The 13,062-nt window shown below is 37.1% G+C and overlaps 2 protein-coding genes across 3 annotated transcripts; one reads left to right on the top strand and one right to left on the bottom strand.

Moving 5' to 3' along the window:
- Positions 1-271: 271 nt before the first annotated feature.
- On the top strand, positions 272-8,248 carry LOC147497725 (uncharacterized). 2 transcript variants are annotated; one of them, XM_086560069.1, is made up of 6 exons: positions 272-355; positions 762-844; positions 1,583-1,706; positions 7,129-7,308; positions 7,482-7,523; positions 7,599-8,248. In XM_086560069.1, exons 4-6 carry the CDS (start codon positions 7,171-7,173, stop codon positions 7,920-7,922), a joined length of 504 nt encoding a protein of 167 aa, XP_086416195.1. In that variant the 5' UTR covers positions 272-355; positions 762-844; positions 1,583-1,706; positions 7,129-7,170; the 3' UTR covers positions 7,923-8,248. The 2 variants fall into 2 exon arrangements, with proteins under 2 accessions (XP_086416195.1, XP_086416196.1); XM_086560070.1 differs by having other exon boundaries at positions 742-844.
- A 413-nt stretch (positions 8,249-8,661) lies between these two features.
- LOC147497724 (uncharacterized) lies at positions 8,662-12,070 on the bottom strand. The gene is made up of 7 exons (XM_086563726.1): positions 11,419-12,070; positions 11,272-11,344; positions 11,048-11,169; positions 10,800-10,864; positions 9,607-9,675; positions 9,428-9,523; positions 8,662-9,169 (listed from the first exon to the last, which is right to left on the bottom strand). The coding sequence occupies exons 3-7, from the start codon at positions 11,124-11,126 to the stop codon at positions 9,104-9,106; spliced, it is 375 nt and encodes a 124-aa protein (XP_086419852.1). The 5' UTR covers positions 11,127-11,169; positions 11,272-11,344; positions 11,419-12,070; the 3' UTR covers positions 8,662-9,103.
- Between the last annotated feature and the right edge of the window lie 992 nt (positions 12,071-13,062).

The raw sequence follows: 13,062 nt of genomic DNA, 5'->3' as shown, positions 1-13,062 counted from the left end.
CCACCACCACCCTCGGTGTTAAAACCTTTATCGATTTGTCTCTGTTGTATGCGTCTTCGGTCCATTCTGCTTTTGATTGAGGGAAAAGAGCAGTGGCATCGCTTTTATGAGTTGAGTGTGGAATTGACTTCAGTAGTTGGAAGTGGACCGTTGGGGAGAGCTATTCTGCGAAGATGTCGAGGCTGCTGCTGCTCCTGCCCCCTGTAATGGAAGTTCAAACCAACTCTTTCTTTGAATGTGGAATTGGGTTTTGTTGTTCGACTATGCCCTCGAGTGTGGTGAGTGTGGTGAGTATTGGCACAAAGATCTTGTATTTCTCGGATTTGATTGTCCTCCAACTTCACACAATCCACAGGTGAGATCACTCTCAATGCATTTCATTTTGTATTTAGTTATTCTCGATGCATATTGTTATATATGTATATATGGAGAAGGACTCTCTATGAACTATTTGGTAGAAGCTTTAATTTTTTGGCAATAGCTTTAATTGCTAAGGTTGTATGTATATTTTTCTTTTAGTGATCGAAATGGGGATGCCATGCATGAAATCTTTGGATATTTGGGCACTCTTTATTTCTCTGTATTAAAAGTGGGTTTCTTAATCTTGGCCAATATGCTTTTTATGTGTGACAAAGTGATTATAATTCAAGTTGGATAGTCTTTATTTTGCAAGAATAGAACTTGGTATTGCTTAATTTTTAAAGATATGCAAATTATCTTTCAAACCATTGATTACTGAAGCGGCGTATGGGAAAGACAAGGGCTTGATGAAGATGATAAGAGAATATCAGATTCGATCATAGAATGAATGGGCGTCCATTTCTTTCTTCACTTCTAATTCCAGGTATTCATTATTCTTACTTCATATTGAATTATATTCTTAAAAGATTGTTAAGTTTTGAATGTTAAATTGTTATGTTTATGTACTTTTGACTAATTTCAATTTGTTTATTTAAGTTTATTTGATCTCATCATTTTTATGCGCTATTGAATTTATACAATTAATTACTCAGGAAGTTTAATGTTTGAATGGATGGATGTAGACCAAGCCTCTGTAAAGAAAATTTGTTAATCAGTCATGAGGAAACTTTCGACATCTTCCCACTTAACGTAAATTTTGATTTGTGAGGTTTTCTTATTCCACAAACCCATGCATGGGGCATACTGTTCTCCTTCTCTTTTTTTGTGTTTTCACCACCTCTATAATTTTTTACTTTGTTGGTTTGTTTAACTTCTCATATGAACACATTGTGTTACAAAATCAAGTAGTTTAACTTTTATTGAATTGTTGTTTAAATTTGTGAAATATTTTCTACAGTTCAAATTTCCTTGACTGATGCCTATTATTACTTCACAGTTCCCTCAAATGGAACGGATGTACCCTAACTATTTATTCACTCATCCATAGTGTCTTTCTTTCTATTTATTCAATCATCCGTACATAAATAATTTAGAATGCCTCTCATGGTCATTATGGGATTGTATGTACAGTCAAAATTCATTGGATTTGTGGTTGATGCTCAACATGGATTTGATCATTGTTTGATCGTTTATTCTATGATTCTATCTTTTAATTTTGCAGTGAAATATAATATGACTCTGTCACCTCTCCCCCTATCTCTCTCGCTGCGATTTTGTTTAAGCTACGACAATTGGGGATTGTGAATGCATCTAGACTGTTAACAAGATTCTATTTCGACCAATTGGTAATAATTTCTTTTTTAATTAATTATTCTATTATCATTTTAGTGTTGTTTATTACATATAGTGTTCTAAGTGGATGCTTTTTTCTTGCCCACCTTATAATTTAGGGGCGTGCAATAGATTTTAGACAGACAAAATATGGATAATGAGAGGTTCTAATGTGATTTTGACCTCGATCAACTAGATGAGCCCTTCATGCAGTGTCTCTTTTTAGTTTCAGTGTCGAGTAATAGATGGTGGGTTGAATAGTGAAATTGTAGATGAGGTTGGGCATATGATGAATAGGACGAGAAGATATAAGTAACAGTTTAAACTTTAAACAATTTTGATTATACGTTTTATTAAGAAGGTGATAAATGGGATGTTTAACAAAGAGCTGAGGTTATAATGGTTGGTATTTATAGGTATTGGTGATAACAAACTTGGCAAATAATAACATTCTATAAACCGAAGATGGGATATGAGAAAACTAATTGTATGTAATAGCTATGTTCATGCATATTGCTTTCTTGCTCATAATCTATTGGTTACTACTAATTTATTAGACAAAGTTTAAGTTTTGGAAGTTTAGTGTTTTGGTTTACTTACCAAGAGTTGGGGATTCAACCTACTTGGACCGGTTGGATGTCTTGGTAGTGTAACATCACTCGTGCATCTCAACCCAACTTGAGATTGAAGTTCCAATTTTTGACGACCAAGAGTTGGGGATTCAACCTACTTGGACCGGGTTGGATGTGCTGAGGCGAGTAGTGTAACATCACGCCAAGATCTCAACCCAACTTGGAGGTTGAAGTTCCAATCTTTCTTTGATCTAACACTTTCCAAGCTCATACGTATTTTGTATAATTAATTATTAGTTAATTAGTTAAGTGTACCACTCCCCTCATATCCTCTGCTCTCATAAACAACGTAGGACACCAATTGAATTGTAGAATTCTTAGAATGTATAAAGCCCAGACAAAGTTTAAGTTTTGGAAGTTTAGTGTTTTGGTTTACTTACCAAGAGTTGGGGATTCAACCTACTTGGACCGGTTGGATGTGTGAGGCGAGTAGTGTAACATGACGCTCGCGCATCTCAACCCAACTTGGAGATTGGAGTTCCAATTTTTGACGACCAAGAGTTGGGGATTCAACCTACTTGGACCGGTTGGATGTCGCGAAGTAGTAGTGTAACATCATGCTCGCGCATCTCAACCCAACTTGGAGGTTGAAGTTCCAATCTTTCTTTGACGAACACTTTCCAAGCTTATACGTATTTTGTATAATTAATCATTAGTTAATTAGTTAAGTGTACCACTCCCCTCATATCCTCTGCTCTCATAAACAACGTAGGACACCAATTGAATTGTAGAATTCTTAGAATGTATAAAGCCCAGACAAAGTTTAAGTTTTGGAAGTTTAGTGTTTTGGTTTACTTACCAAGAGTTGGGGATTCAACCTACTTGGACCGGTTGGATGTGCGAGGCGAGTAGTGTAACATCACGCTCGCGCATCTCAACCCAACTTGGAGATTGGAGTTCCAATTTTTGACGACCAAGAGTTGGGGATTCAACCTACTTGGACCGGTTGGATGTGCGAGGCGAGTAGTGTAACATGACGCTCGCGCATCTCAACCCAACTTGGAGATTGGAGTTCCATTTTTTGCGACCAAGAGTTCGATTCAACCTACTTGGACCGGTTGGATGTGCGGGGCTAGTAGTGTAACATGACGCCACAAGATCTCAACCCAACTTGGAGGTTGAAGTTCCAATCTTTCTTTGACTAACACTTTCCAAGCTTATCATTATTTTGTATAATTAATCATTAGTTAATTAGTTAAAGTGTACCACTCCCCATATCCTCTGCTCTCATAAACAACGTAGGACACCAATTGAATTGTAGAATTCTTAGAATGTATAAAGCCCGGACAAAGTTTAAGTTTTGGAAGTTTAGTGTTTTGGTTTACTTACCAAGAGTTGGAGATTCAACCTACTTGGACCGGTTGGATGTGCGGCGAGGCTAGTGTAACATCACGCGCAAGATCTCAACCCAACTTGGAGATTGAAGTTCCATTTTTGGCGACCAAGAGTTGGGGATTCAACCTACTTGGACCGGTTGGATGTCGCGGCGAGTAGTGTAACATCATGCTCACAAGATCTCAACCCAACTTGGAGGTTGAAGTTCCAATCTTTCTTTGACGAACACTTTCCAAGCTTATAATGCTTTGTGTATAATTAATCATTAGTTAATTAGTTAAGTGTACCACTCCCCTCATATCCTCTGCTCTCATAAACAACGTGGACACCAATTGAATTGTAGAATTCTTAGAATGTATAAAGCCCTGGACAAAGTTTAAGTTTTGGAAGTTTAGTGTTTTGGTTTACTTACCAAGAGTTGGGGATTCAACCTACTTGGACCCGGTTGGATGTCGCGAGGCGCAGTAGTGTAACATGACGCCAGCATCTCAACCCAACTTGAGATTGAGTTCCATTTTTGACGGCCAAGAGTTGGGGATTCAACCTACTTGGACCGGTTGGATGTGCGAGGCTAGTAGTGTAACATGACGCCACAAGATCTCAACCCAACTTGGAGATTGAAGTTCCATTTTTGGCGACCAAGAGTTGGGGATTCAACCTACTTGGACCGGTTGGATGTGCGAGGTAGTGTAACATCATGCTTTCGCAAGATCTCAACCCAACTTGAGGTTGAAGTTCAATCTTTCTTTGATCGAACACTTTCCAAGCTTATCGTTATTTTGTATAATTAATCATTAGTTAATTAGTTAAGTGTACCACTCCCTCATATCCTCTGCTCTCATAAACAACGTAGGACACCAATTGAATTGTAGAATTCTTAGAATGTATAAAGCCCGGACAAAGTTTAAGTTTTGGAAGTTTAGTGTTTTGGTTTACTTACCAAGAGTTGGGGATTCAACCTACTTGGACCGGTTGGATGTGCGAGGTAGTAGTGTAACATGACGCTCACAAGATCTCAACCCAACTTGAGATTGAAGTTCCAATTTTTGGCGACCAAGAGTTGGGGATTCAACCTACTTGGACCGGTTGGATGTCGAGGCGAGTAGTGTAACATCATGCTCACAAGATCTCAACCCAACTTGGAGGTTGAAGTTCCAATCTTTCTTTGACTAACACTTTCCAAGCTTATCGTATTTTGTATAATTAATCATTAGTTAATTAGTTAAAGTGTACCACTCCCCTCATATCCTCTGCTCTCATAAACAACGTAGGACACCAATTGAATTGTAGAATTCTTAGAATGTATAAAGCCCAGACAAAGTTTAAGTTTTGGAAGTTTAGTGTTTTGGTTTACTTACCAAGAGTTGGGGATTCAACCTACTTGGACCGGTTGGATGTGCGAGGCGAGTAGTGTAACATGAAGCTCGCGCTCGCGCATCTCAACCCAACTTGGAGATTGAAGTTCCAATTTTTGACGACCAAGAGTTGGGGATTCAACCTACTTGGACCGGTTGGATGTGCGAGGCGAGTAGTGTAACATCATGCTCGCGCATCTCAACCCAACTTGGAGGTTGAAGTTCCAATCTTTCTTTGACGAACACTTTCCAAGCTTATATGTATTTTGTATAATTAATCATTAGTTAATTAGTTAAGTGTACGACTCCCCTCATATCCTCTCTGCTCTCATAAACAACGTAGGACACCAATTGAATTGTAGAATTCTTAGAATGTATAAAGCCCGCAAAGTTTAAGTTTTGGAAGTTTAGTGTTTTGGTTTACTTACCAAGAGTTGGGGATTCAACCTACTTGGACCGGTTGGATGTCTTGGCGAAGTAGTGTAACATGGCCATTCAGCATCTCAACCCAACTTGGAGATTGAAGTTCCAATTTTTGGCGACCAAGAGTTGGGGATTCAACCTACTTGGACCGGTTGGATGTCGAGGCGGTAGTGTAACATCATGCTTTCGATCTCAACCCAACTTGGAGGTTGAAGTTCCAATCTTTCTTTGACGAAACACTTTCCAAGCTTATAATGTTTTTGTATAATTAATCATTAGTTAATTAGTTAAGTGTACCACTCCCTCATATCCTCTGCTCTCATAAACAACGTAGGACACCAATTGAATTGTAGAATTCTTAGAATGTATAAAGCCCGACAAAGTTTAAGTTTTGGAAGTTTAGTGTTTTGGTTTACTTACCAAGAGTTGGGGATTCAACCTACTTGGACCCGGTTGGATGTGCGAGGCGAGTAGTGTAACATGACGCCACAAGATCTCAACCCAACTTGGAGATTGAAGTTCCATTTTTTGACGACCAAGAGTTGGGGATTCAACCTACTTGGACCGTTGGATGTGCGAGTAGTAGTAGTGTAACATCATGCTCAAGATCTCAACCCAACTTGGAGGTTGAAGTTCCAATCTTTCTTTGAAACACTTTCCAAGCTTATACGTATTTTGTATAATTAATCATTAGTTAATTAGTTAAGTGTACCACTCCCCTCATATCCTCGCTCTCATAAACAACGTAGGACACCAATTGAATTGTAGAATTCTTAGAATGTATAAAGCCCGGACAAAGTTTAAGTTTTGGAAGTTTAGTGTTTTGGTTTTACTTACCAAGAGTTGGGGATTCAACCTACTTGGACCCGGTTGGATGTGCGGCGGCGTAGTGTAACATGACGCTTATCCTCAAGATCTCAACCCAACTTGGAGATTGAAGTTCCAATTTTTGGCGACCAAGAGTTGGGGATTCAACCTACTTGGACCAGGTTGGATGTCTTGGCCGAGTAGTGTAACATCATGCTCAAGCAAGATCTCAACCCAACTTGGAGGTTGAAGTTCCAATCTTTCTTTGATAACACTTTCCAAGCTTATAATTATTTTGTATAATTAATCATTAGTTAATTAGTTAAGTGTACCACTCCCCATATCCTCCTCTGTTCTCAAAGGTATGTGTGTGGTGTGAGCATTTAAAGTGGTAAATATGTTTCCCTATCTGAATTCAGAATGCTGCCCAAAATCCTAATTCCTGTCAAAGGGCCAAATACTAATTATGATTTGTTCTGTTTTTGGTTATGTTCCAATAATTGTTGTTCCCTTTTTTACCATTTATCTTTTGAATAACAATTAAACGTGGTATCTTAATTTTGAGAATTGAATATGACAGTAATGGTTTGGAGAATTCCTGAATCTATAATCTCGAAAAATTTAGTTCGAACTTTGACAGAAGGGGTTTCGAGAATTCATGAATCTACAATATAGAGAACGTACAAAAGACACACATACTTACATTGGGGCAAATACAAAAATCAGCAAGATACAACCTATACAACATCATTGATCTGAGAGAGCTAGACTATTGCAATACAGAGTGTAGATTTTCACTTCCTCAAGTTCCACCTCGAGCTGCATGCCATGTATGTCTAAAAGAAACTTATTAAGATTTCCCTTTCATCTTTTTGATCCTGCAGGCATTGGTATTTGCTGATGCTAATGTAATAAAGCAAAATAGCATGAAATTGGGTGCTGGAGAAGATCTGTATGCGCTGTTTGCTGGGATTCTCACTATAAGGCCATGGAATAGGGTCATTGACCCAGCTGCTGATCAGTTAGTTATAAAAGGCAATGACAGTGACCGTTCAGAACTCCAGGTTATTTGCTACTGCTACTATTCTTTATCAATTAAGTTTTTGGCTTTGAACTATTTAAATTACTATATCAAGCATGTACACTGGAACGAGAGTTTTGAGTTTTCACACTGTGACCTTGATAATAAGTTACATTGTACACCTTATTACTGAATACGGTTATCCTACCCATGCAGGAAGTTCGGGAAGGCCATCCTACATTGTGTTACCAGGTTGAGGTACATGTACATCCTTAGTTGAGTCAGTTATTAACAATTGAGCGCTATTTCATGTCTTTTTTTTCATCTTAATAGATTGACATGAATCCAGAAACGGAAGAAGAATATTGGATAGACAACATGCCATTGCAGAGCATATTTGATTATGTGAAAATCTTTGAGATTGGAGAACTAAGAATGTGTACGGATCCCCTAGCATTTATGGAGGTTTTGCTTAAGAGAGCCATAGTTTTGAAGAAACTGATTATCAAAAGGGTAACTAGAAAAAGATGTGGCATGGACATGGAAGAATTCAAAAGGAAGCTGGTAGAGCTCCCGCAAGCCTCTTCAGGTGCCTCTTCAGGTGCCTCTTCAGGTTCATTGAAAGTGAAGACAAAAGAACTATATACTCCAAGCTAACGTAATTATGAAAAAAAGTCATCGTAGTGGTTGGTGAAGTCTTCTTCTTATTATGCAACATCAAGCCGGTGTGTACCTGTTCCAAACTCCAAAGCTTTCAACTCATGAACTGATAAGCTCCAAAGAAACTATGACACAGTCATCACACGTTCTATTGACCCCTCAGGTGTCCTGTTATTATTTCCAAATCTGATAATGGATTTCTTAAATTCAAAGTGAATACTATCAAATCCATTATCTTGCTGATTTTTGTAGTCGACGTAAAGGCAGTTATGTAATACCGTTGAGAAGAGACAAATAAACACAGACGACTATTTCTATTGCAATTTTCAAATAGACAACTATTGGACAAAAGAGATTAAAAATATATGACTCACTCCATGATGAAAACTTTCAATCTCTATAGTGCAAAGTACAAGAAGTTGGATTCCAATTCATCTAATGGAACTTAATTAATTTGGTCACATCAACTGTTTTGAGAAATGTTATAGGAGGGTGGGTGCACCAAGAGAATGAAACTGCACTGCGTCAAACTTACACTATAGTGCATTTCTGAGAAGATTTTTGTGGTGATTATACAGACTAGAAGCTCAGTGCCATGCTGCTTTATCTGTGTCACGAGACAGATAACAATTGCATCTATAACAGCTTTTGACAATGTTAAGAAAAACGGAAGTCGAAAAATAGTTAAGGAAATCACTGTATTTTTCCTGAAAAGTACCAATTAAAGAGTAAGATATAGGCAATGGATGGCTTTCCGAAAGATACTAGATTACAACAAGAGATAGACATTGGTCACTGAAAAGAATTATACAACAAAATAAGTTATAGCACGAAATACAATTAACTTAGTGACATCTACAAGTGCTCCCACTGCAATGTGTTCCACAAGTTGCAGATACATTAAAGCACCTCAAGACCTTGAATAAGGTGGGTTAATATCTTGGATACCAGAACATGCCTTTAATGCCTTCTGGATCTGGTTGGAATCCTAAATTTCTATAGAATTCCACAACTGCAATGATAATGGAACATGCAAAGTTAATGACGGTGCATCTAAAGAACTAAGGTTATGTCCCCAGTGTAGAATTAGTGTTACATCATAAGAGCTATCAACAATTTATTTAGCAATACAGAAATAAAAAGGACTGCAAATCTTTGACAGCCTTGGTAGATGGCTTTCACAGAAAGAGGAATAGCTGGTCTAGAATGATCACTGGTTTGCAACAAGGAATCTCAAGAGAATCCTGCCAAAGACAATGAAACTTCATAACATCAAAGAAAAAAAAAAAAAATTATTCATAAACCAATAGATAGGAAAAAGTCGGGGAAATGACAATAACAACTTCAAAAGAGACAATGGACAACCAGAAACCGCAATCACACCCTCTATAAGACAAAACCTAAATAGAGGAAAGTTTTGAATAGCGATAAAAATTCTAAGAAGATTCAAAGTTCCATTTCCTGTTTGCTAGACGTTAATCAAAAACTAAATCAGCACATACTTGATGATCAACCACTCTAACACTTCCAGTACAAAATCCACCATCCGTAGCCAGTGCATATCCCATGGAAGCGGTTATAATATCAATCTTATCAACCTACAATAACAAAACAATAAATATACTAAGAGCACCATTGAGATATCAGCTTATCAATTGAACCAAGTGAATTTCAAACTTACTGGAACACCGTAATGTTCAGTCAAGATCTCTACCAAAACTTCCAAGCACCCCAAATGAGTTGCTCTCATCTAGCAAGACACACGAAACGAAATTTCTCCTTCAGTCTGATAATCACATCCAAAGGAGCTATCTGTCCAGAGTTCTGTAATCATTTGCAAACAAAAAAAAGGCATGTTCATATCGTGAACCACCTAAAAGTACAAACCCTCAAGAACATAACACCATATTGTTTAAAATAAGATATGACTTGCAAGGTTATGTTTTATTAATAGTTTTCAAAAGAAAGCATTTGCAAGATCAGGAACTTGCACCATTTGCAAGATCTGTATGACGTCAGTGGTGAGAAACAGATGTCGTGAAAGAGATTAACCCCTTTTGAGACTACTACTAAAAGTTATTGACTTATTTATATATTTTCCCACAGGTAGTTGTAAGTTTTTGGGAGAAGATATCATTAATAACAAATTTAACATATCAAGTCTTATTTCAGCGAGTTCTCTTAACAACTTTACATTAACGATTAACAGCCTTATCTCTTTCACACCAACATGATTTTGAGTTCTTCTTACTACGTAGCTATGTCTACAAGAAAGCGATGGTCAACCAAAACACAAACGGGGTGTCAATCAACCCCTCCCACAAATTCAACCAAAACAAACACAATTCCTTTATAAGACACTAGAATCACTGGACACCCAATCAGGTCAAGAATAAAAGAATTTTTTTACACCTTATTCAACATGTTTGCTTTATTACACTTACGTATGGCATATAAGACAAGATGTATCTGCCAAGGTCTCTCTCTTTCTCAATCTACGATAGTGTGAGTGGGATGACAGCCATGAGGATGAGGGAGGTGGTTATTTCTTTAGCAAGAGGAAAGAGGAGTTAATTGACTCAACCCAAAAACCTTAAGCCACTAGGTGCCAAAAAGTGCAGAGGCACAGTTGATAAGCTCGGAAAAGGAGAAAAGACTTTAAATTTTCATCACAAAGTTATGGGCTCAACTCACTCAGATTCGAGGTTAGTTAAATCAAGAAGTGGAAAGAATCTTTTTCAGAAGTTGGATCAAAAGCTGAACCCTGAGTAAGCCAATGCCCCTTGCTTAACAATTTAAGGAAATGGTAAAACTAATTTCTAAGATACATGGACCACATAGAAGATATAAGTAAAGAAGGAAAATGGATGTTACCTGTGCCAAATTCGAAAACATCCTCTTCTGAATAGCAGAACCCTCCCCTTGCTGTGTAACAGAATCTGATAGATACCAGAAAAAGAAAGAAGATGGAATGTAAAATGAAATCAGTAAAGCCAAAAATCAGTGACAGCGTATCATGCTCTCCCCGATAAGGTCATGTCACTATCTACAATGAAAACAGCCCTTCCAGAAAAATGTTGCTTACTGCAAGTAACTGAACCCCTAACTCATGGTGGTCTTACCCGCTGTATACAAGATGCATATGAATTTTTGCAAGTGCATATGCCGCAGCAGGCAAGATAGCTTCAACTTCCTCATCATTCACCTATAAAGATGTTCGTAATTCTTCAAGATCTGAACAGACCTGCATGAGTAAAGTCATCGATTACAATTTACATAAAAAAGAAGTGGCATAGCTGCTCTAGAAACAAAACTACTTATGTATCAACTGGGCACAACAACATACAGTCATCCCCTTGAGAACTTCTGAACACTCTCCTTATTACACACTCCAATGGCAAATTGTTTGTAGAGTCAACCTGCCAATAGTAGCTTATGTATTAATCAGTAACTACGAAACTTATATATTTTAAAAACAAAGAAAAAAACTTACAATGGTAACTATCCGCTTCGACGACACCAAAACAACCTTTCCATTGGGGTCCAAAACAAAGCCAGCAGGTGGGTTTGGTAAAGAAGCAGGATGGTAAGATTGGGAATGAGTAATTAAACCACCAGAACTCTCATCATCCTCATCATGATTTAGGGTATATATGATTTAGAGTAGTAGTAAAAAAAAAATTACGATATTATGGAATTCAATTGTCAAAAAGGGGGGCGGGGTTTAAAAGATCTTTTTCCTAAGATTTAATTTGGTCCATTTCTGTCATACTACCTCCAATAATATATTTCTTTTTGTTCACCCAGCACATTCTACACAAAGATTCCAAAAGAATAGATGGGCAAGCAAAGTGTGAAAAACAGAATGGCTTAAGCACGCAAAGATCATTATCAATTAAATATGCCCCAAGGCAGCACATTCGAGCAAACAAAAGCAATCTTTTTAAGACAAAATCAAGATAATAGAGTTCGCATTGTATTAGACTTCTAAGACAAAAACACTTCATGTATATATGTCCATATATAATAGAATTTCCATTATATTAGACTTCTACCTTGCTTGACAATTTCCCTAATTTAATTTTTCAATGCCTTAATTTGTTAGATGACGACAAAAAAACGTTGGAGTCCTACAACGATGCAGATTCAAATCTTTGAGCAGACCTTCAATCATTTCAATCAACCTACTAAACTGCAAATCCAAGATATCACAAATCAGTTGAAAGAACATAGTGAGGTTACAGAAACAAATGTGCATAAGTGGTTTTATAACAAACGGGAGAGATCCAGAAAGAATGGACCAGTGGAAGGTCTTCCATTATAATTTTGTCAACATATGTTAAGACATTCTTTATTGTTAATTGTTACTTAAGTTATAGTTGTTTTACTTAATATGTTTTATTCTTATACAGTGGATGACCATATTGAAGTTGAAGTTTCTTATGAGAAACGTTGGTCCTTGGCAAATGATCACGACTTCAGATACTTGAAAGTGCATTTAATAAAAAATCATATTATACTAAGGAAGAAATCAAACTCTTGACAACCGAATTGTCAATACATGGTCAAATTTCAGAAGATAATATAAAGAATTGGTTCGGGGAATCGTCGAAGTCAAATACAAAAGATAAACACAGTTCCCATCGTTTCCTAATGAACACGGTAAGACATTCTTCATTGCACCAAAGTTTCATGGCAATCAAATAAGTATAAGTCTTTTCTTTACAATGTTTTTTTATTTTGTCAACAGATGCTACATCCACTAAATATCAACTTGATGGTTTTTTTTCACCGTCTTTTTTTTCTAATGAACTTGGTAAGACATTCTTCATTGTTCATTTTTACTTGGCTTTAAGTTGTATTTAACATGTTTTATTCTTATACAGAGGATGGACAGCAATCGAATAATGAAAAAGCAAAAAATAGCCGATATAAAAGGAGACGTATATTGAGTAATAGAGAAATCCACCCAGTTGAAACTCATGGTTATGTTAATTGTGATGGTGAAACAAGCGATGACAACCATTATTCCCGAAAAATCACTTATATCAACCCGGGCGGTGTTGGAAAAGTGACGATGACTACGATTCTCAAATCGATTAGGAATGATTCAGAAGTAGAAGATGAAAACGATACA

Source organism: Coptis chinensis, chromosome 5 (assembly GCF_015680905.1).
Source record: "Coptis chinensis isolate HL-2020 chromosome 5, ASM1568090v1, whole genome shotgun sequence".
Lineage (NCBI taxonomy): Eukaryota > Viridiplantae > Streptophyta > Magnoliopsida > Ranunculales > Ranunculaceae > Coptis > Coptis chinensis.
Note: the sequence above shows the minus strand (reverse complement) of the source record. Positions and strands in the feature narration are given on the sequence as shown.